The following is a 24,944-nucleotide window of genomic DNA, read 5'->3' on the forward strand; positions in this document are numbered from 1 at the left end:
GCCCTGGACTAAGTCCAGTCAGCAGCCTGTTTTTATAAGGCCCTTGTGGTAAGAATGGTTTTTACGTTTTTTTATTCTGGTAAAATATACATGAGATAAAACTTACCATTTTGACCATTCTGAAAACTACAGTTCAGTGGCATTGAGTACATTCACAATGTTGTCCAACTATTACCACCATCCATCTCCAGAACTTTTCCCATCTTCCCAAACCACAACTCTATGCCCTTTAAACAATAATTCCCCATTTCCCTCTCCCCTCAGCCCTCGGCAACCACCATTCTACTTTCTGTTTCCATAAATTTGACTACTCTAGGGACCTCACATAAGTGGAATCATACAGTATTTGTTCTTTGTGATTGGCTCATTTCACTTAGCATAGTGTCTTCAAGGTTCATCCATGTTGTAGCATATGACAGAATTTCTTTCCTTTTTACTATTCCGTTGTATGGATATACCACATTTTGCTTATCCATTCATCCATTGATGGACACTGGGCTGTTTCCACCTTTTGGCTATTGTGGATAATGCTGCTATGAACACGAGTGTGCAAATATCTGTTCAAGTTCCCACTTTCAGTTCTTTTGGGTCTATACTAAGAAACTGAGCTGCTGGATCGTATGGTAATTCTGTTTTTAATTTTGGGGGAACAATCATACGTTTTTCACGGGGGCTGCCTATTTTACATTCCCACCAACAATGCATGAGGGTTCCAATTTCTCCACATCCTCGCCAACACTTGTTTTCTGGGGTTTTTTTATAGTAGCCATCCTAACTGATGTGAAATGGTATCTCGTTGTGGTTTAGATTTTCATTTACCTAACACTTGGTGATGTTGAGCATCTTTTCATAGCTTTATTGTCTATTTGTATATCTTCTTTGGAGAAATATCTATTCAAGTCCTTTGCCAATTTTTTAATTGAGTTGTACGTTTTTATGTTGTTGAGTTGTAGGAGTTCTTTATACTTTCTGGATATTAACCCCTTATCAGATATATGATAGATTTTATATTTTTAATGTTTCTTTTTAAAAAAAGAATAAGAAGATGTGGCAGAGACCAAATGTAGCTTGCAAGGTCTAAAATATTCACTAACCGACACGTATATATACGAAGAAAATAAAGTGCATTACACTTCAATTGGAGAGTTTCTACCAGTTCTAAGTAGGGAGATCACACCTGCAAAATGAGGGAAGTGATGTTGTCTCCCCACAGCAATGTGGTGAGGATTAAATGCAAGCAGGAATTCATGGAGGGACTCTTTAAATGTAAGCCCATAAGCTGTGGTTGTCTGAGAACTCCAGGACAAGACAACTTGGTTGAACAGGGGGAACAGGGGGTACAAAACTGGTTAGAAGATGGACTATGAAAAAGGATTTCTTTCTAAAGATTCGGAGAAGTGACCTACTATAATTCTGCCCAGGACCAGCCCAGAGCACAGCCATGGTCATATCAGTTGAACCTCGCTGCACCCCAGCACCCTCGTCTAACATGCTGTGCTCATCCCTCCCTAAACGTTGTGGGGTCAAGGAGTCAGAGGCATTCTTCATAAACATCGGGCTTCTCAAGGACACAGCCTGTGATGCTTTCCACATGCATCATGGTCTCCAAGTTCACCATCAATTTACTGTTGTGTCGGGGTGTCCATTGTGTCCCCACTGCAGCCAGTACCAGATCCACATCCACAGCATCCCATGCATGCACCACACAGACACTCCCTGCACATGCAGAACAGGGGGTACACACATGGTCCTGGGTGCTTGTGTATGCACGTGTGTGTACACACACACCTCTATGCACATGGGCAGGCTCCCTCCCCTCCTTACACATGGCTGATGCTGATAAGACGGTTGCCTATACCCTAACCCAGCATCCCTAATATACTCCTCCTACTCACAGGGGCTTTTGAATATCCTTGTTCCACTTCTTGAAAAGAAAATAAGCCGCTCCTCCCTCAGTTCCCTGTCACATGGCCATACACCAGTCCCTCCCATCAGCAGAGAAGTTGAAAAGCTATTTTCTGATATCATTTTTTCCCCCTGTATATCACCCCATTCTGGACCCTCTGGATGCCCCAGCCCTCCAGCCTCACCTGCTCAACAGAGGAGCTGACAAATCACTCAGGCTGAGGAGTGGAAGATGAATGAAGCTTAATCGGTTTCCAGTCCTAGGAGTCAGAGCTTGACACAAAGAGATGACCCTCAAAGGGTGGAATTCTGTTGGTCTTGGTCTACAGGTGAGGGAGGGAGTTTTCTTTCTGCAGGAGTTTTTCTGCAGAGAGTCTCAACCCTCACCCAAAGCCACTGGGAAGAGAGCACCGGCCTCTCGTCCCCATCAGGGCACAGCAGCCAGGAGAACCCTGCAGGGGCCCCAGTGGCCAAGGGCCACAGGGAGCATGAGGCCCAGCAAGAGGCTTCCCTCTCACCAGCCTCCACCTCGGCCAGCTCCAGGGGCTCTGGGGCTGAGGACAGGAGGACAAAGCACAAAGGGCAGCCCCAGTCCCTTCTGCTGCTCCCCAACCCCACCTCAATCTGGCTTTCCAACCAGGAAAGTACCTCTCACCAATCTCTCTCTCTTCTTCTCCAGTACAAGTCTAAGGGGAAATCCCAGCCCTGTCTCTTTGGGGATCGGTGAGCCTCGGACTCCCTCTTCTGGTGAAGTGTGAGGAGGAGACTGTACCCAGACCAGAGGGCTGACCTCTGAGGCTGAGGTGAGCCAAGGCCCCATGTCCCCTCACCTCCCCAGCTCACCTTCTGGGCACCCAGGGACCCTGGAGTACTCGGCCAGTACAGACTCCTTAAAGATCCTTCTTCTTCTCTCTCCTAGCAAATAAGCAAGGGGCAGTACTGTCACCTCTTAGAATCAATGAATTCACAGCCTCAAAGTGGCCACCAAGCATCCCCGCCCCAGAGGGCAAAGGGACAATGGCCATAGGACTCCTGGAGAAATTGCCCTGCTCGTAGATTTTCAAGAGAAGGAAAATAAATACATTCCTGAAACTTTGACAGATGTAACGGGATGTTAAAATAAGATTCTTTCTATATCCATTTCTGCAGTGGCCCCAAAGGCTGAGAATAAAACAGTAGGTACCAACCACTTGCCGAGTTCAAAATAAGGTGCTGGACATGTGGGTGGGACTAGCCTTGGTGGTGGTCTGAAAGTCATTCTTGCAACCCCACCTGTTGGGGAAGAGGGTGCTTTGCCCTCTCTTAAGCTAAGTGAGGAGGTTTCACAGGGCCATTCAGAGGGCTTGACTTTTGCTGCCAGAGCGACCGGGAAAGAACTGGATGAAGCTGAGGGCAGATGAGGCCATGAAGCAGAGAGGAAAGAAAGAGGACAGGGCTGCCCTGTTGGCTGAGGATGCCAGGGTCTGAAGGGGCTGCACAGAAGGGAGCTGATCTGCAGCCATTTAAATCTTGCCCCAGGCAACCAGGGATGTGACCACAACCAAGATGTGGGCCATGGGATGCTCAAGGGCCAAGACAGATCTTCATGCAGCCGCTGCAGGAGACTCGTGGTCCTTCTGACCAAGGAAGCTGAGGCCAGGAGGCCCCAAGATTCTAGGAAAACCTCCATCTAAGTAAGAGCCAGCAGGGAAATCCCAGCGCGCACCATGAAGGTTGGTTTCTGTGTCAGTCAACTAAGAACTTCCTGGTTCTCCCACCGAGCCTTCCAGGAGCCAGAGACTACTTGAGCAGGGAAGGAAGACAAGAAGTGCAAGGCAGGGAAGAGAGAAGAAGCCGACCCTCTTCTCCCCAGCCCCGCCACCACAGGCGTCCCAGCCTGGAACAGTCCAAGCTGGAGGAGGGAAGGAACTTCACCTTTGGATGGAGTTCCACGTTTTGCTCATTACACTAACATTTGAACTGTGCACGGAGCTAAATCAAGATTGCTCTTGTCACTGACAGTGCTTGGGGGATTTATTATCTGACAACGACCAGAAAAGTAATGGGACTCCTCAGAGCTTTCATCCAGGATTAGGAAAAGAAATAACTCACACTGTAGGTGTAAAGGGAGAGTTGGGGGGAAAAATAAAGTTGTTTTCTTCTTGCACCCTATGAAGTTCTGAAGAGGCAAAAAGTTATATACGTTTCACCTCATTTTATGTAGCCAGCCCTGGTGGTCTAGTGGTTGAGATTCAGCATTCTCACTGCCGAGGCCCAGGTTTGTTTCCTGGTCAGGGAGCCACACCACCTGTCTGTTTGTTGTCGTACTGTGGTGGCTGCATGTTGCTGTGATGCTGAAAGCTATGCCACCAGTATTTCAAATACCATCAGGGTCACCCATGGTGGACAGGTTTCAGTGGAGCTTCCAGACTAAGACAGACTAGGAAGAAGGACCTGGACACCCAATTCCGAAAAAATTGGCCATGAAAATCTTATGAATAGCAGTGGAGTACTATCTGATACAGTGCCAGAAAGTGAGAGGATAGCACAAAAAGACTGGACAGGGTTCCTCTCTGCTGTACACAGGGCCATTAGGAGTCAGAATCGACTCAACAGCACTAACAACAAAACATTTTATGTGTCTCCAAACAACCCTATGAAGAAGGTCCAGTTGTCACCTCCAGTTCCCAGATGAGGAAATCAAGAAGCTGTCCCAAGCTGGAAGGGGCAGGGCGGGACTCGAGCATCCCTCAACCCTACGCTCCACCAGTGACCCATAGATCCAACTTCCCCAGTTTGCTTCTGAGCAATGATAGCACTCCATGAGGGAATCAGCGTTACTCCCAGTACCTCGCTTAGTGTTTGGCAACTAGCAGGTATTCAATCTGAATGAATGAAAAGCCACTCAACCATGGAATAGAGCATAGCTGCGTTTTATAGATATTTACCAAATATTTGGCCAAACAAAAACTAATCAGCCACTGCTGTCTTCTTTTGCCCTGCCTCCTATGTTCTCCCTTTTTCCATGCTACTTTCCATTCCCTGCCAATACCGTGCAATATTTCCAGTGTGGGAGAGACAAAGTGACCACCAATATCCAGGCTCCCCATCTTCCTTCCTAGTATTAGAACCTCCAGAGGTTTAACTATTCACAAGCTGGCCTAACTAGAGACTACATTTCCCAGCCTCCTTTGCAGCTAGGTGTGGCCATGTGACCATGTGCAGACCAATGTGAAAATGGCACAAACTACTTCCAGGTTATGAACTTAAGAAGCTGCCTTCCCACCACTTCTTCTTTTCCTGTTGTCTCCCTGGGAATGAACATGGATGTGGGGATGGTGAACCAGCTTCAATCACTACCCTAGACTGGACATTGGATCACTACCCCAGGGCAGAGTTTCTCAACCTTGCAATCATCTGGGAAAGACTCTAAAAAAATCCAGATGCCAGGGCTCTACCTCCAGAGATTCTGACATGATTGGACCAGGTGTGGCCTGGGCATCGGGATTTTTCAAGTTCCCCAGTGGATTCTAATCTCCACACAAGATGGAGAATCATCATACTGGTGACTAGAGGTTAAGTGGAGCAACGAGATAAAAAAATATTGGTTCCTGGATTTTCTCTCCTCTCTGGACTCCAGTTGCCCTGGACTGCCTCCTGCCTTTGGACAATTATGTGACAGAGGCAGAAACTCCTTCATGTCCGGACCTCTTCCTTCTGGGGTCTCTTTGTTACTGCACTTTGGAGTGGACCTTACCTAAGCCAACCAGTGAGTCCTGCAGCCTCAGTCATTGATCCTGGGGATCCACGGGGGCTTGGTTTCTCTTTAGGACCCTGGGAGCTTGGGAGTAGAGCCCCAGAAACACTAGCACGCAAGTCCAGGGTTGAGATTCTTCTTATTTCCAGACACACAGGCTGCTGGTAGACTAAGGGCCTGGATTGCCTTGGCTTTAATCTCATTTTAGACCAGCTTTGGAAATCAAGACATCAAATTAATTGGCCCACTCACCTTCCAAAAAAGACCTAGCCTATTTCACTTACTCTCTGGGAGAAAAGTTTCCTTACCCCTGGATAAGTGACTCTTTTGTGAGCCCAATGGAGTGGATTCTGTAGAATCGAAAATGAGATGCTCTTTCAGTAGTGAAGCAGCTGTGTTTCCCTTCAGGTTAGCAAGTCCAGCTCTTGGCCATGCACCTACCCACCATTCATCTTGAGAAGTGCACAGAGATGACTCAGCAGCCCCAGTATTTATGGGCTAATAAGGTAAGTTGTCCAAGGTTAAAAGCAAATGAGGGGCTCTTATCTACTAATTGAATTCTGATGAAGCTGAGACTTAAAGGGAGGGGCATAATGAGTGGTTTGCCAAACCATTTGAATTTTTTTCCTATGAGGACTTTCCATGCAACTTTTAAGAACTATTTTATTCACCAAGTAGCCCTTTGTCTCAACCCACTGTCCAATCCAATTACGATCCCAGCAGGACCCTTTGGAGCAACACTCCAGGACTTCGGGCAGAAACCAATGACAAGGGGCACATGCCCAGCAGCATAGGGCATTTCTCAGCAGCGGCACTGATATTTTGAAACAGATAATCTTGTGTTGTGGAGGGGTAGGGTGCTGTCCTGTGCACTGTGCAGGAGGACAGCCCTCTGGCCTCTACCCACTAGACACCAGTAGCACTCCCTACCCCAATCTTGACAACCAAAAATGTCTCCAAACACTGTTCCATGTCCCCTGGGGGCAAAGGTGTCCCTTGGTTGAGAACCACTGCTCTAGATGAATTCCATGAGGCAAAGAGCCTTACCCACAGCTGCATCCCCAGGGCCTAGCACAGTGCCTGACACATGGTAGGGGCTCAATAAATATTTGTCTAGTGAATAACTGGAGAAGAGGTGGGAGGGGTGCACTGAGGCCCAAACCTCCAGAGGTGCCTACTGGCTGGGTGCAGCAAACATGAAAATGCAGTTCAGATCTCCTGCTGCAAAGAGCATGTGGACTGATGGCCACCAGCACGTCCATGCCAGGGCCAGGCTTCCCAAAGGCACTCCCAGACAATGACCTTGCGTGGTGAAGGTACTAACGCAGAACCATTCCCACAAGACACAGGACCCCTCCAATAGTGACTTGGCTCAAGGACACCCCAGCAGCGTGGCCAAAACTTTCTTGGAACTGCGCTGCTATCTGAGACTCTTCCTGCCCATTCCTCCTTCCCCAGGGGTCAGCCCTGCACCTGCATGGTCTGAAAGCACTTGCCCCTTCGCCAGCTCCCATCCTGTATCCTTCACAGGCGTTTCCCCCAACAAATCCCTTGCCCATCTAATCCCGTCTTGGCATCTGCTTCTTGGTGGATCTGAACAACATACTTGGCATTCTAGAAAGATGAATTTCCCCAGCTCCCCCCTTCCTGCCTGATGCCACACCCTGGGGCATCCCCTTGGGGAGCTCCATTGATAAAATATCATGCACATACCAATTTAGACAGGGAAGGAGTTCTTGGAACTCAATGTCCCTTTGCCCAGAAAACCAAAGAAGACATGAGTTTAACGCATAATTAATAGCTCATAAATAACTAATAATACCAGACACACACTAACATTCCAATCCAAGAGACTCTTACAAGTTAACCTTTTATCGGTTTTAAGGCAGCAAGGAATGTCTTCTGGTCCACATGCCTTTCTTCTGCCCAAGGGAGGGAATGTCAGGAGGAAGGGAAGGAGTCAGCTGTTGGGAGACCAGCTAGCTCACTCTTCCCCATAAGCCACCCCATCTTGTCTCTCCGGCCCCGAAATATGATCTTAATGCACTTTGGTTCTAGAGCAAGCGTGCCCTGAGGCCCCATTCAGTGGCATCTGCCAGGAGCATCTTCTTGGTCCAAGGCCCCAGGCTCAGCCAGCTTTCCCCTCGGCCGGGATCTCCCAGGGACAGACGACCTCCTTTTCTGTGGCCTGGTCACCCGATTCTCCTGTCCCAGTGTCCTCCGAGTCCATCAGGCAGGTCCCACTCTCCGTAGGCAGGTCCATTTTGATCTGGAAAAAGCTTCAGGCACAAAAGGAAAGCAAATGTGTGGGGGCAGAGGGACAGCACATCCCCACCTTACCCTGATGTCGCTGGAGAAGAGTGACACACAGGTGCATTTGCCAAGAGCTGTGTGTGCAGCCATGGGCTCAGTAGATCCCTTCTAGTGGAGTGGAGAGGGGACTCATATTTTCATGCTGAAGTAAGATAATTCAGAAGACACTTTATTTTCATTTCTCAGAGGCTTGAATTTTTATGATTTTGATGAATTTGGGATGTTCCTATAGGACATACCAGTACTTAATCCTCAACACTTTTAAACTGCCTCTGATGAAGTGGTGGCCCCTGAGAAAAGAGCCTTTTAAAAGCCCAAAGCCCATGTGTGCGGCATGGCAGTGGTTGCAAATCTAGAACATTCCCTGAGCAGGGTTAGTTGGGAAGAATCAATAGACATGCTCACCCTGGATCCTGACTCCCCCTATTCCTCCCCCAACTGACACAGGCAGGAGTGGGTCATATACTCTGCTCCTGGCTGTCCCCTCAAGCACACTGCACAGCAGAGCCTGTGAATACTCAGGTATCCATGGCAACCTAAGACTTCGTGTGGTGCCTTCCTTCTCCAAGACCAGGCAGGGCCAAACCCAGGAGCACGTTGATGGGTGCAGGGGTGCCCTTGACTGTGTCCCCAAAAACCAAAGGAAGCGGGAGGTTGATTCTCTGTTTTGCATTGTCTACTACTTCTCTTTCTGTCACTGGTCCAGGAGTTACCATGTGCCCCCTGGCGCCTTTGTTCTGCCCCAAGGAGCTGTCTCAGGGCACCTGGGGTTCTCAGAGGTCAGGCTTGCAGCCCCACCCAAAATGGAGGTGGAGGGGCCTCCTCCCAGCAGAGACTGGATACTGTCGTTTTCACAGAAACCACTGCGGGAGCAAGACCCTGCACGCCCCTCTGAGAGTCTGTGCGGGTGAACACAGGAGGGCTGCGGGTGAGGCGAGGGCACCTAAGGCAGGGGAGGGGGCCCCCAGAACATGCCCCGAGCCTCCCACCACCCTTGGCTCCCACTGCTGCCCCTGACCTTGCCTGCGCTTGAACGAGGCAATGGGTTCATTAGACTAATGTTCTTGGGGGTGGGGCGGGGTGGGTGGAAGAGTATAGAAGGAAAAACAAGGTGGAAAAGAAAGACACCCATTCCTTCTCCTCTTTCTCAAGAAGAGGGGAGGACAACGCTGAGTTTCTGGAAGCGGTCTAGTGGCCAAGGGGTTTAAATGGCCTATTTGTGGTGTCTGCTTGCCCAGAATCCTCCTCGTGACCCAGCTCCCCAGCCCCTGGTTCTAGACCATGTTCACAACACAGGGCCTTGGTCCACACCACAGACATACACGCACACAGACATACATGCACACACAGAGACATGCATGCACACACCACAGACATACGTGCACAGACATGCAGGCACACACCACAGACATACATGCACACAGAGAGACATGCATGCACACACACCACAGACATACTACATGCACACACAGAGACATACGCACACAAACACACACACACAGCACAATCCCCTCTGGTTCTTACTTTGCTACTCTCCTGGGTTTCAGCCGGGGCAGCTGCTGGCCCACGTCCCCCAGGGGCTGCACCTTCCCATGGGACACAGGGGGGCACTTGGGTGAGAGCCTGGCAAAGCCTGGTGAAGCCAAACAGCCTCGTCTCAGAAACCTGCTGAAGGACAGAGCCATGCGGGCCTTGGGAGGGGCCCTGCGTGGGGGCCGGGGCTGGGAGTGGTCGATGGAGGCCTCGCTGCTCTCGGTGTTGGCAGGCCCACCTTGGGCCTTGGATCCGCTGGCCTCCGCCTTCTGCTCCGAGCCCGGGGAACTCTCCAAGGCCACTCTAACGGGCGAGGGGCAGACGGTGCTGCTGGGCCGCCGGATGAAGCGGCCTGGTGAGGGGAAGGGCCTCTTGGGGGAGCGGTAGGAGGGGGAGAAGGGGCTGGAAGGAGAGGGGGGCACGCAGGTCCCGGTGTACACAGCCAGGTGGGGGCTGGGAGCAGCGTGCTGGCCCGGCTGCAGAGAAGGAAAGAGAACGCTCAGAGTGAGTGGTGCGGCTAGTCCACAGGCCCGTGAGCCACCCCCTGCTAACTTGGCCCTTTCCAGTGCCCAGGGCACAGGCCTGGTATGGCTGCCTGCTGGGGAGTTGGGAAGGATACCTCAAGCCACCTATGATGATGGCACAGTCATGCAGAGGCCTCCTGCAAAGTGGCCTGCCTGTCCCCAAGCCCTAGCCACAGTCCCCAGAGCTGGGCAGTTGCATCCTAGGGCACAGAGTGACCTTTTTCCAGGCCTGGGATGCTGGGGTATGGTCAGGCTGACTTTCCAATCGCCCCTCCACTCCCGTCCCCCAATGAACCATTGCTCGTTAGTATCCGCCACATGCCATCTCATCCCTTCTCTGTCCTTGGTTTCCACACTAAGGACTGGAGGCATTTAAAACACTTCTAACAGAGCAGTGGAGGTGGCAGAAGTCCCAGCTCGTGCCTTGCTGACTCTTCCAGGCCTGAGACCACCCACCTTGTCTGGAACCCCTACCCATGTCCACACTGACCACGTTGTGGGGATGCTCTCACCCCAGCACTTGCCAGGCCCCCCGTGGGCAGAGCAGGGGCCGGGAAGAAAGGCTGAGTATGGAACCGGGACAAGCCGGGAGGAGGAAACAGGAAATACGGGACAAGGAGTTTACTGGTGGAGCCAGGGGCATGTCTCAACCTCCTGGGCCGCCGTGGCCCCCGAGTCCTGGAGCACTGGGGCAGGAGCGCAGGGTCAGCCATGTCTTCAGTGCAAGGAGCCCGAGAGAGCTTTGTCTGAGCCCACAGAGAAAGTTAAAATGGGAATTTTCAGGAAGGCTCTCTGCTGTCACCAGGCCTTCACAGAGGGCATGGACCCACCGGCCTGGCTTGTTGTGTCGCCTCCTAAAGGCCTGCTGTGGCCATGCATCACATCAAAGCCCAGCATGAGCAGAGCTGGAGGACATGCTGGTCCTGGCAGGGAGGGCGGCTCCCTGGGATAGAGGCACCAAGACCGCCTCCAAGAGAGAATCAGAAATGACTTCAGTGAAGAACAAACCCTCTTTGAAACTGCCACAGCCACACGGACGTCCTGCTCAGAGGGACCTGCCTGCCCCCGGGGCCCGGGCAATGCCCTGGGGCTGAAGGAGGGCAGCTCCGGGCACTGAGCTGGAGGCCGCTTGCTTCCGCAGAGTGTGGCCCAGTTTTCAGGTCACCTGAGTGTGCCAGGCCCAACCTGACAAGGAAAGGACAGGCATATCCAAGAATGGCTTTTGGAGGAAAAGAAAGGCCAGGAGGCCACAGAAGGCTTTGCTGTGGGGGCAGGGGAGTGGTCTTCATTCTCTCCCATCAGCTCCCTGAAGTTCAAGCAGGATTCCATTCTGAAACAGCATCTGGGAGCCACTGATTCTGTTTCCCTGCTCAGACATCCACAGACCGACAAATCAGAGCCAAGGCCCAGGCCTGGGGCCACTGCATCATTATACGAATCATAATTATTATTATTGTTAATATGCAGTGAGAACTCAGCAAATGTGAGGTTCTGGGCTGAGCACTTTACAGGGATTATCGCATTTACTTCCCCAAGCCCCTTGGCAAGGCAGCTATTATTATACCCATTTTACAGATGAGGAAACTAATGCTTTGAGAAGCCGAGCCCCAAGGACATGCTGCTGGGAACTGGGGAACAGGCTTTGAAATCAGGGTCGCTGACTCCACAGGGCTCACGTGTAACTGCTGGCTGATGTCTCAGTGAGGCCTGTAGATCAGCACATCAGAATCACCCAGGGTGCCCATTACAAATGCAGATCCCATCCCCACCCCAGACCCACTGAAGGGGACTCTCAGGGGCTGTGACTCAGGGAAAGCATCTTCTAACCAGCACCCAAGGTCGTTGTTTTGTTATTACACCCAGTAAGTTTGTGGAGCTCTGCACGATGCTTCTAACGCCTCCCTTCCCATAGGACATGTGTCTCCACTTAGACACAGTCTGCAAAGAATAATAATAATAATAGGGGTGAAGGCTGGGCCCTGATTAAAGATTTGGGAGACAACTGTTGGTTCAAAGAGTATGGCCTATAATTTACTAAGCATCTACTATGTGCTAGGTACTCTGCGAATCTATAACCACCCCATTTTCAGGATTAGAACGTTGAGGTCCAGAGGGGTTCATTACCCTCCCCAGGCTCTCAAAACCAGTGACTGTGGTACATTGAATTCTAAGATTCCTGCCCCTGTCCTTCAGTGAGGGTGTGAACTGTGAATGTCAGGCTATGTCACACGGCATAGGTGACTTTAAAAAAGGATTACGCGGGTGAGCCTCACCTCATCACATGAACCTGAGACTAGAGACCAGAAACAAATCAGAGAGGTTTGAAGCACGATAGGAGTTCAGTGAGGGAGAAATTCCCCATTGTTGGCTTTGAAGATGGAGGGAGTCCACATGGCAAGGAATTCGAACAGTTTCCAGAAGCTGAGAGCAGCTCACTGCTAACAGCTAGCAAAAGAATGGAGCCGTCAGTCCCACAACAAGATAAGTGGGTCTTACCAACATCTTGAATGAGCTTGGAAGCAGATTGTTCCCAAGAGCCTCCAGATAAGAACGTGAAAAGCTCGGCAACACCGTGAGCGTGAGACCCTGAGCAGAGAACCCAGCTGCGTCTCCCCTGGCCAGCTGGGAGCTAATAAATGGTGGTTGTTTGTGCTGATTTGTTACGCGGCAATAGATAACTAGTACAGTGACTAAGTGAGGATCTGATCCCAAGTCTGGATAACCCAAAAGCCCTTGCTTTTCTTCTGATTCATATTGCCATCTTGTTGCCTATGGGTCTCGGATAGGACTTGGGGTCCTGGAGAGTGGGCCGAAACACCAAAACTAGGAAACAGGCTTTGTTAAGAGAGAGAGAGGGGCATCAAAGTTCTCCTCCTTCAACAAATTGACTGACACCCCCACCACCGGTTCATTAACTTAAATCCTAGTTACCCAGAATTTGTGATAAACTCCTGTTATAATCCCTACTTTACAGATAAGAAAACTGAGGCTCATGGAGATGATATAACTTGACCAAGATCATACCGCTTACGACAGGGCAAGCCACTCCATATAGCCCCACCCAGTTCTGTGCCCTCCTCCCCTCCCTACTCCTCCCCCAGCACCGGCTCTTTTCCAGGACAAACGACAGGACAGGTGAGGAAGGTGGTCACTGTCCTACTTCACTTACCTGCCCAAGAAGGTCCTTTCTTCTGGGCAAATACCCATTAGCCCAACTGGCCATGGACACTCTAAGCAGGATGCCTTTTCCACCTGCTCCCACCATGAGCCTGGCCCCTCCCACAGACTCCAGGGGCTTGTGCGTGGAGACCCAGCTCCTCCAGCCTGTGGCACACCCACCATTGGCATGAGGCAGCAAAGCAGTGGCATGCAAGGCACATGGCAAAGAAATGTGACACGGCAGAGACACAGTGAAGGAGAGCGTGGTTTGGTTTGGTTTTGTGCTGCTGTTTTATTATGCAATGGAACCAAGGGAAGGGGGAGAGGAGCACGGAATGGAGCAGGTACATTGACATGAGGACACAGTCACAGGCTTTTCAATGAAAGGCAAAGCAGATGGTGCAAAGAGATGCAACTCACTTTCTGTCCAGAAGCTGGCTGAGAATTTTAAGGGGACTTGTGGCCACCTGAACTCCCACTTCCTGGGAGCAGGCAGGTGAGGAAAGGGCTGCATTCATGTTCAGCATGCAGTGTGCACAGTCCCCCCTCCCAGTGCCTTCTCAGTCTCCCTTTCCCCACTGTTCCCAAAAGCAAATGAGCAAAATTGGCCTCATGGAGAAAAATCCTCGTGGGTGAACACATCATTTCTCCTACAGTCATCTCATTTGTCACAGCCCAGTACAAGACCTTCCCAGTTAGAACTGACCCTTACTGCAGCCATGAAATTCAGACCAAAGGACTGACCAACCCCTACACTGTTACTGCTCAGCCCTCTCTTAGGAGCTGCAGACAGAGGACATGACATTAACTCCCCATTCTCCTCCCCTGAAATATCTCTTAATGGTCCCTGGAGAGCTGGGAGGTCCCTGGGTCCCTCAGAGCTATACAAGACTCTGAGAAAAAAAGTAAAATGTCAACAATGCTTTAAATACATCTCAGATAATGCCTTACATAATAAATAATAACCAATTACTGTATTGGACAACACTGACAGATGCAAGAAAGCACAAGCTTACTCTAAGACCAGGAAACTACTAGGAAATGTTGATGATGATGGTGATGATGACAGTGATGATGGTGCTGCTGCTGATGAGGGTTCTGATGATGATGGTGATGGTGACAGTGAGGATGATGGTGGTGATGGTGATGATGGTGGTGAGGATGATGATGGTGATGGTGAGGATGACGGTAATGGTGATGGTGATGGCAATAATGGTTGTGATGATGACAGCAGCGGGCATATATTGAGCACTTACTATATGCCAGGCATTGTCCCAAGCACTCTACTTGTATTTTTTTGTCCCGAGCCCTTGTGTCTCCACTCAACTCTCACAACAAACACAGTCTTTCTCTAAAAGCCAAGCTTGAAAATGAAATTCTACATAGGAAATCTTGGTGCCTTATAGCATAACTTATATCCTAGCATAAGATATACACTACTATGGGTAGAGAAACTCAAGCTATTTAAAATATGGCATTAAGGAATTAAGATGGTGCCTAAGTATATGGCATAATAGAGAATATCATAATGATTTAAATGTATCAATAATAATGTCCAAATAAATACTATTTTTGACGCTATTTGAGATTCGAATGGGCCATGCAGGGCTACTGTTATGTTTGATGCACAGAAACAAAGCCAGCAGGAGCAGCTGCCACCTGCTGGAGTCTAGCAGCAGACACTTACAAAACCTCAAAACTGGGTAGGACCTGTGGCTCCTTTACAACCAAACACGAGCATTTCCTGGTAGATTCCCTCAATCCCCCAGGCCAAACCATACTTTCCCATCTCTGTGCTCTTCTAGCATGTTGGACAACCCCCAGCCTCGATGGCATTCTGCCTCTTGTTACAGCCATTTGTTTCTGTGCACCCTTGTCAGCCCCTTGAAGGCAGAGAACATCTTGTCCATTTTTATATCTGCCATAGCACCCACCACTGGTCCTTACACAAAACAGGTGTTTAAAATACACTTGCGCAACAAAATAGCCACCATCCAGGAGTGAAGCCATTTATCATCTACCTCCCTTTAGATGGGTAATGTTGAAACACTTATTTACTCATTCATCCAATAAAGAATGACAACCTACTTTGTTTACATGCCTGCATCTCTCATTAGATTGTGGGATCCTTGTGCATCTGACATTGAGAAGGTTTCTGTCAATATGTGTGGCATACCTACTATGTGTCTGACACAGAGCACCTGGTAGTCTGTTGGAGGATGAGAGACATGTGAAGCAGACATGTCTCACATGTGGGGAATGGGATGGTGGATGGTTGAGCAAAGATGAACAAGACACAGTATGTAACCTGGAGAATTCATGAAGTATTCCACACCCCCACCATCCTCACTACCATTTTGCTAGGTGTGTAATCTCAGCTCATATGAGGTAACTAGAAGGGATAGCAAATATCTCTGGTTTCGTGCTTCTCAAACTTTCCCACAAAAGTAGGACAAACAGTAGGAGAGCTGGGGTAACCATGCTCTCCCCGGAGTCTGAGGGCAACGCCTGAACCTGCCACAGCCAAGCATGAACTATCTTTGATGTCTCAAATTTTATCTTAAAAAATTAATGTACATTTTGCATTCTAATTCATAATATATTCATGATTATTTTAATGTGAAATTTTAAAAATTACCTAACTTTCCTCTCAATCCAAATCTTCAAGTAAAATTGATGCTTCAGGCTGGGTACCCTCCTGGAATTCACAAAATCTGTTCTAAGAAGCTTGGATCTGGTCCCAATCCCTCATTTCACAAATCAGGAAACAGAGAGGTGAAGTGACCTGCTCAAGACCACAAGGCTAGTGGTAGAACCAGGACCAGAGCCCAAGAGACCTTCTCTAAATCCAAGGCTCTTTCCAATTATTCATTCATTCATCCATTCGTTCATTCATTCATGTAACACATGTTTATGCAGACTAGGACTGCTAGGACTCAGGCATTAGGCTCCAAGTGGTGAGTAAGATAGATATGGTCCCTCCCCTCCTGTCACTCAGTTTACAATGGTTCATTACCTGAAATTTCTGCTTGGGGTGCCCTCTCTGAGTTGGGGGACTCCAACAGTCTTCAAAAGAGAGATGAACAGAGTGTATCTCTAGTTGCTCTTTCAGAATATAATCTAGTCCATGAGCATGGAAAATGGAAAGAGTGATGGAATCATTTTGCTAACACGAAACCAAGAGCCACAAACTCCTTACAATGGCCTAGAAAGTCCTCCATGACCTGGCCCTGCCCACCTCTCTAACCTCCTCTTGTACCATTCCCCATTGTCCATCAGGCTCCATTCCCCTGCCCTTTCAGTTCACTCTGGGCCATTTCCCACTGCTGGACCTTTGCCGACGCAGTCCCCTCTGCTTGGGAACTTCTCCCCACCCAGCCCACATCCTTTGTATGGCCAACTCTCTCTCAACCTCTTCTTATCTGTTACCACCTTGAAGAGGCTTCCTTAGTCTACATACCTCCATCTTCCCTATCACAGCACCACATCCGTTTCCTTTATAACACATTCTACAGGTTTTATCACATATTTGCTTATATTGTTGATTGCAATGATGGCCCCAATTCTTCACCCCTCCCTATCTGCACGTCTTCTGCTATGAGATTTTGAAATTTCTATTACTAAAGAGATAAAGTCTACTTCCCCATCCCTTGATTCTAGGCTGGCTTTGTGACTTGCTTTGGTCAACAAAATGAGGTGGAAGAGACCACATGCCAGTTCCAAGCCTACCCCTCAAGAATCTTACGCGTTTCTACTCACTCCTTTGCAATTCTGCCATCACCATAGGCTCATGCTTAGGCTAGGCTGTTAGAGGATGAGAGACATGGGAAGCAGAGCAGAATCTTTCCACTCATCCCAGCCTAGGCCACTGCAGATCAACCCCTAGGCATAGGAATGAGCCCCACCAAGATCAACAGAGCCACAGAGATGACCCTATATGCATGAACAATAAACACTTATTGTTGTATGCCACTCTAGTTGTATGGTCATTTGTTACACAGTAACAGCTACCTGACACAGCTGGCTTTGTTATTTTTTGTCAGTCCTAGACTATAGGCTCCATGAGCCAGGGACCATGTCTATTTTATTCACCAATGTCTGGCACATAGGAGGAGCTCAGTAAATGTGTTGAATAAGTGAGTCTTCTCTTGCAAGGTCGGTCCCTGGCTCACCAACTTGTTCCATCTCCTTTGCATTCTTACAGAGGTGTATGAGGTAAGGCTAACTTCAAGAATTACCTTGTAGGCCTCCCAAGGTCAGAGTTCTAACTGTCTTCCCCTCCACCCTTGACCACAGGGCTGGCCTACTCTACAGCTACAGAGGAGGGAAGCACCAACATTTAGAAAATATCCCGGAGAGTATTATCTTTGACTCTGACTCATCTTGAAAATGTCGCAGATATCTACCATCCCTCCTCCGTGAATGAGACATCAGCGCCTTTCTCCTTTACCCAAAATGATGCTCCTCAGAAGGCCATCTCACCTTGACTGCTCTGGAGGCCTCGGGCCTGAGCCCTTCATTCCTACAAGTACCTATCCCGCTAGCATGTATGAGTGAATGGGGAGACAAGACAGAAGGAGGGAGCCCATCGGCCCTCAATAACTGTGACTGAGAACAAGCTGAACAGAAACATCTCAGCAGGGCCTTTCCAGGCAGGTGTGACAGGGGAGTCTTGGGGAAGCACATCTTTGGGGCAACCCTGCAACTAGCCCTTGGAGGAGCTCAGACTGCTTTAGAAGCAGAGTCTAACTGGAGAGATGGGATGAGCAGCTTCACTAAGCTGTTTTAAACAAACATGCCTGAAAGAACTATCCTTGAGGGTGGAGAGAGGCCTTCTTTTTAATTTTCAAAGCAAATGGTGGCATCCAAAGCAACCTGTTCTCTCTCTGGTTCTCACCACAAGAACTCCCTAAGGTAAGACAGGTGTCACACAGCAACTGCGTCAGGTGACCTCCCCCCACGATTGCCAACCCCATCCGTTGGTGAGTTGGAGGGAAGACTAGCTCTAGTTGCTGTGGTATTGAGAAGTCCTCCACGATGGAGGTCAGAGGAATATGGGGTGAACCTGACTACCCCACCACCCCACTAACGGGGAAGGGAATCCTCTAGACTCTGACTCTGTCTTTCTTTCTTTGCCTCTCCCAAGTGCATACCCCCACCCCACCCCACCCCGGAATTGCAGATTTATTTAGGAGGTGGCTCTCTTTTGAGTTGGCTCCTACGGTCCAGCTTGCTCATGACCTGGGTGATGTCCACCGTGTTGGCTGCTTCTCGAGCCTTGGCTTCTTCTTCCAGCTGCCTCAGGATGACGGGGCTTGGGCTGGAGCGCAGGTGACGCCGCATAAACGGGAGGCCGGAGCTGGAAGGAAGGACAGGATTGGTGTGTGGCAGAAAGCCACACTGCTTGCCCAACAATGACACTAACACCTGGTGGGAAGTAGGGCTGGAGGCCAGAATCTGGACTTGTCCCCTCATTCTCCTGTGAACCTCAAGTGGAGTCCTCAGACGCGTGTCCAATCTTAGCTCTTTTCTCCCCCCCTGGAGGATGGGACCAGAGCGAGTCCCAACTGCCATCAGATTTTAGGTTAGGCTCAGGAAGACTGCTTGGATGGTGATGATTACAGACATACCTTCTACAATGTTTAGAAATCAATTTGTCATCTCAACTTCCTGTAGGCTCTTCCTGAAAGAAGGGGCAAGAAGGGCTTGGATACTGGAAGCCCAGGGTTCCTGCCTCAGGGGAGAGTTGCAGCATTTGTTTTCAAAAGCGAAGGTTCTGAGAAGGAGGGAGAGAACTGGGCTGCCCAAGAGGGCTCCATGGGCAAAGAAAGGGGGAAGGGGCCTGAAGTGGGTTGGTGAGCTGGTGGTACTGTACGCATGTGCCAGACAAGTCAGAACCTTCTATAGAAGCCAAACGTGGATTCCTGGGACCAAACTCTCTCTACCACGGCTTGGGGGTCAGGACAAAGCTCCAGGCGCCTGAGGGATGCAGGGGATGGTGAGCAGCCTAGCCCCCTATAGGCTTGGAAAACAAGCATTTTAGCAGCAATGGCAGACTTAAAACTCAGGACCTCCCCATATTTCTGGACAACATAAGCCCCTAGAACTCTTGTATCCACCCTAGGGAGGAAGAGGGCTCCCCCACCAGTAGGTGATGCCTGATATTGGGTCTCCCACTAGCCCTGCCAAAGGGGAGGCTTGGAGCTCGATTTAACTTGTTCCGGAAAAGTTAAATTTTATACATTGTCTTTCATCTGTGAGTCATGTAACAAACTCACACCCACTGTAATCCCCACGTGTTTACAGGCCGAGCTTCACACCTCAGAAAAGCATTCACACGTGCATTCTCACTGACGGTATCAGTGACATTGCCAGACTGCAACACCCCACCCCACAGCCAAGCACTGCCTCCATGGTCTAGTGCCACCCCAGCACTCAAAGCACCCAGGGGGCCCAGGAGAAGATACCAGCTGATTTCTCAGGTCTGCCCCAACTTATAAAATATCTAGAGAGAGAGTACGAGACTCCTCTCTCTTTCCCCTACTTTCTGGCAGAACCAATGGAGCTATTACAGCCCTTTCTTGCGGCTTAAAGGAGAAGCTTTCAAGACACTCAACTCTCTTCCTTACTGGGTAAACCTAGAAGAACAGCACCACAAAGACCTCCTTTCTCTCCTTTTCATAACAGGGCCATTATCCTCAAGAATGAAAACAAGTTGGAGGTTTTTTTACAGCTCCTTTGATAAAGGCTCTGGTCCAATCACCCTCTTTTGAATTGACTGGAGGTGCTGGAAAAGAGCCCAGCGTGGGCTGAGCTGGCACGCGCAGGAACGTTTACTAACCATGCCTGGACAGGACACGCGCTGGCGCTGGGAAAACCTCCGCCAAAGTCCCACGTCCTTTTCAAGCAGTCATTTGGTTACTCTTTTGAATCTTCAATCCCTACAGAGTTTTCTTTTTCCCCCAAAAGAAGAGTTCAAACTACCTCTCTGAACATTATCTCATCCTTTGCCCAAGGGCTCAGCCAGATGAGATGATCTATATCTCCAATGAGGAAGATGAGAAGAAGCGAGTTAACTAACAGACTTGCTAAAAGGCAGGATCCTTAGAATGTCTAAGGACTTCAAAATGGGCTTAGACAGTCTACCATTTTCTCTTGGGGTGCAATCTGCTATTCTCTCTAAGGTCTTAGGATGTTACGGATACCAGGATGTGGCTAAATTAATTCCCATACATCAGCTTGGAGGTGGAGAAGTATGACAATTAAAACACCAATGAGATGCTTCCATTTGTGATAAGGGTAATTATCAGTCTGATAATCAAAACACTTTCAAATCAGCATTACGGAAACAAAACTTACTGGCAGTAATTACTAAGGAAATCTTGCTAGGGTGATTTCAGGGCATTATGAAGCCAATGAGGCAATCACACCCTTAGATATACTTCCTAGTCTCCAATATTTTCATCAAGCAAATATCTCAATGACAGCCATTTGGTTGAAAGAGTCCCTCACTTCTCTGTAAACAAAACAGCAGGCAACCAGTAATTACAGGCCATTCCACTTGCCTTCTCTTGGTGGTTTCCTGAGGTTCAATAGCTTTGGCCAGCATTTCCTTATAGATTGGAGATTTTAAATAGCGAGCATAAGAATCCTAGTGGGAACAAGAGAAAAACAGTAATTACAAGCGGGAAAGTGTCAAAACAAATGAATACACTTGCCATTTTCAAGCCCTCTCTTGGCAGTCAGATGGCGAAGTTAAGAGAATGTGTCTCCTTGTGTGAAAGGCGTTTCGGTGTGTGTCTGAAGCAATGGTTCTCAAGTGTGGTCCCCAGACCAAAAGCATCAATTTCACCTGGCAACTTGCTGGAAATGCACATTCTCGGACCAAGCCCAGTCCTACCGAATCAGAAACTCTGGGGGTGGGACAATTGAGTCTTAACAGGCCTCCGAGTGATTCTGCTGCACTTGAGGTTAGAGAACCGTGGTCTATAGCACCCCCCACTAAAATCCAGCTGGGATTCCAGTGAAGCAAGCATGGGAGAAGAGGACACCTGCGCTCAACCTCCTCCACACACCTTCTTCCAAGGAAAATGAGCAGCCATGAGCATGGAACCCACTTCGAAGCCCACTAACATCCCTTTCTGCCCTGAATTTGGGCACAAAGGCAAGAAAATACAAAAAAAAAAAAAAAGACCCAGGCTCAGACTCCTCTTGTGTGCATATTTCCTGGGACCCTGGGCAGGTTCAGAGAAGTGGCTTCATGAACACTGGCTACTTCTAAGCCAACCGAAAACTCTAGTTGTAACAAATATGGGATGAAGCCCACAGCAACAACTGTGAGAATTTCTCAACAACATATTGAGAATATTTTTAATTTATTGAAACAGTACCATTCTAAAGACTAAGTGAGAACCAGGAAACAGTCTAGGAATAAGGATTATGGAACCATTGGGTCATGCTGAGTTTACAGACGTGGCCTATAGCGACAGAGAGTCCAATAAACATATATACCATTCTTTTCTTAAGTTATCCATGACTCTGTTTTGTCCTGGCTAGTAGCTGGCTTCTCTGAGTGTCTCCCTAAAAGGGTGTATGAAAACCACATTTTTAAGAATCAAAATGTATTTTAAAATACATTAAGGAAGACCGTTATTAAAGAAACTTTGCTGTGAATTTTCTAATATGGTAAACACAGAGAAAATCCACTGATGAAAAATAAATAGTAAAAAAAAATATGGCTGATCTGGTTTGGTGAAAATTCTAAATTATTACACATTTTAAAAGTAAAGTAAAAATACACAAAACACACATAAAAACAAAATACACATATAAAAGTGTATTTATACATATATTCTTATAACAAAATACACATAAAAGATGAAATAAAAGAAATATAAAAACAGGAAGCTAATAAAAGTTGGCCATTTGCACAAACCTACATCAGAATAATGAAGTTTCTAGAGATACTCTGCCATAAAAGGAGTAATTGAGAAGTTGAAGCTACTGAAGAAAGTCTTGTTGGGGATGGCACCACATAGGAGCCACACTAGACAACCTCTCTAACGCTAACTCTGAGGCCCAAATTCTAATTTCTTAAGACATTTCTTTCAAGTTCCCTTTATTTTTTTTTAACAATTTCCGGAAAATTTTCACCATGTTCACTTTTTACTAACAATCTAGAAGGTAATCTGAATTCTCACAGGGTTTTGCCATCATCACACCTAATTTTTCTCTTTCAGATACTGAACCCCCCACATGTTACATTTGCTTGGGGCCAGGGCCACCAGAACTGCCACCACTCTATTGTAGCAGCTAAGAGCTCAGGCTTTGGACTCAGGCAGACCCGAGTTTGAACCCCAGCTCCACCTCTTTGAGACTAGGCAAACTACTGGACTCTGGAGAATTGATGCCAACCTCATGGGTTGTCTTTGAGTACCAATGACCAATATCATTACTGCCTGTACCACAACTGCAGAGGGAGAGGCCTGTAAGAATGCACACAGCTTCTGCAGGTGGTCCTTCCTGGCCAGTGAGCTTGGGGACACAAGGAGGTCCCAGCCCAGGACAGGAGGAAGAGACCTGCATCCCAAAACCAGCAAAGCAGTAACCACGTATTATCTTCCTTTTTCCCATATCTAAAGAACTCTCCAGGTACCGGGGGCGGGAAGGGCTTCCTGGCCCGAGTATCCTCGGCACAGATCCCACCTACCTTCTTCATGAGCATGTAAATGTGGGTTTGCGCAGCATCCAGCACGTAGCGGTGGGGATGCCTCAGCCCCTTGACAGTGATGTCCATGGTTTTGCCGTCTATGTTGATCCACCGCCTCGCCCCTGGGGCCAGGAATAGCCTGGGCCAGGGAGGAAAATGTGAGCGAAAGATGCTAAACCAAGTCAGTTAATAAAAAGTTCACAGCTGCTTGGGATGGAGGGCTGGACATGGCTCAGGTCATCAGGATAAAAGTGGTCCCTTTTTAAGAAACACCAAAGAGTTTGAACAGGCTGTCAAGCAACATTTCCTAGAAGCAAGAAAACAGCCAGTATTGGGAACATTAATATTTAACTTTGGTGTTCCCGACCTCTAGGAGAGAGAGCAAAAGGGGGGTGGGGTAACCCAGGTTGGGTTAGGCCCTAGCCGTCAGGGTGACGAATCCAGCCTCCAACTTATTCAGCAGGTTTTGAGGCCCACCTGGAACCAGGCTAGGACACCTCCAAACAGGTGTTCTGGGGCCTCTACTCTCCCTTGGCTCAGTCTAGAGTGTCGGGTGATGAATCTCAAATGCTGAGTTGGGAGGCAGCCCATAATCCCAGCACCCAGAGGTTTCATGACCTGAGCATCCTTACCAACGGCCCCCATGAGAACCTGACTCGGCCACACTGCCTGAGTCCTGCAGCTCCAGCTGGGATGCTGGCCCTCGGAGCTCTCTGATATTTCCCATTCTGAGCTGTTGTGGGGTTAGAAATACTCATGTGGATATTTGGCCACACTCCTAACTGTACATTAAAATTGTGGAATTCAAACTAAGAATACACAACCAGGGAGCCTGGGGAGGAAGGAAGCTGCTGTAACGGTGGAGGCAGGAAGCTTCCTTGCAGCAGATTTTTGGAATTAGGAGTCGCACGTGTGTCGTAGTGTGCGAAGCCATCGGGCACCACCGTTCTGGGCAAGGATGTCACGGGACCCTCCTGGAACGGCAATGACCCCTCTCCCTCATTTCTCTTGGTGTGCAGAGTCCCCCACTGTGGGAGGAGGTGGGCAAATTTTTGAGAAAGTACAGGAGCCTCTAAGTATGAGGAGTGAGACTGCAAGATTGTTAGCACTTCTCTGAAAAGTGGGATGGTCCATCCTGAGTCCATTTGAAGGACGGACCCCAGAGGTCCAAAAGGATAAGTGCCCGGGAGGGGGCGGGGTGAGAGGTGTGTCTGGCCTGCTGCCCAAAGCTCAGCACCACAGTCTGGTGGCTGCAGAGGGCTGGTTCCAGCCCAGCATGGTGGCTGGGCTTCGAGAACCACAGCTAAGCATGTGAGGATGAACTAAATGCGCTGGGCCCTCAGAGCCCAAGGCTGGTGTCCACTATGGCTGGTGCAGAGAGAAGGACTGGCAAGGATACCACCACAGCAACACCAGAGCACCCTCCCAGCTGCGGGGGCGGGGATGGGTGCAGGTTACAGCAGCTCTGCATCTCAGCAACACCGGTGGTCTCATCACACCTCCCCTTCCCTCTACCTGGCCACTAGAAGCAGAACCCTTGGGCTCTTGGGTAATTTGGAAGAGAGGCAGGCCTGGAGAAGGACAGACTTACTGTTACACTGAGCAAGTGGGGACTAGAGCCACTTAGTGAGAAAAAAGAGATGGCCCACATTTGTACCCCAAGCTGGACTCACTGTCACTGACACTGGGGGGAACCTCCCTTCCCTCATGGTCTTCACTTCTCTAAGAAGGCCTGGGGAATGGGTTTTCCCATCTCACCTACTGTCTCTCTGCTCTTTCTCACACACACACACACACACACACACACACACACACACCCCTCTCTCAGGAGGCCTAAGGGGGTTCAGTCAAAGCACTTTGGGCTGTAATTCAGGGCAGCTGGCTTTTTAGACTCCTAAGCACATCCCCTAGAAGCAGGGGCATCCCGTCACGCACCACACCAGGCCTTCTTCAGAGGAACCCCAAGCCTTCCCAAGCCTGACAGGGGCAGCGACTGACGCTGACATGAGGCACGTGGTACCTCTTGTTCCGTCCCCACCTCAAACGCCGTGGTGTGGCCAGTGGG

At 49.1% G+C, this 24,944-nt stretch overlaps 1 protein-coding gene across 2 annotated transcripts in view; it reads right to left on the reverse strand.

Moving 5' to 3' along the window:
- Positions 1-7,769: 7,769 nt before the first annotated feature.
- The window catches only part of RGS9 (regulator of G protein signaling 9), a 64,447-nt gene continuing 47,272 nt past the window's right edge, over positions 7,770-24,944 (reverse strand). For both annotated transcript variants that reach the window (XM_058561426.1, XM_058561427.1), the window contains exons 15-19: positions 22,880-23,018; positions 20,736-20,821; positions 18,412-18,529; positions 9,479-9,963; positions 7,770-7,920 (exon numbers count right to left, since the gene is read on the reverse strand). In XM_058561426.1, the coding sequence (XP_058417409.1) occupies positions 7,770-7,920; positions 9,479-9,963; positions 18,412-18,529; positions 20,736-20,821; positions 22,880-23,018 (979 nt within the window). The remainder of the gene's footprint in view (positions 7,921-9,478; positions 9,964-18,411; positions 18,530-20,735; positions 20,822-22,879; positions 23,019-24,944) is intronic.

This window comes from Diceros bicornis, chromosome 18 (assembly GCF_020826845.1).
Source record: "Diceros bicornis minor isolate mBicDic1 chromosome 18, mDicBic1.mat.cur, whole genome shotgun sequence".
Lineage (NCBI taxonomy): Eukaryota > Metazoa > Chordata > Mammalia > Perissodactyla > Rhinocerotidae > Diceros > Diceros bicornis.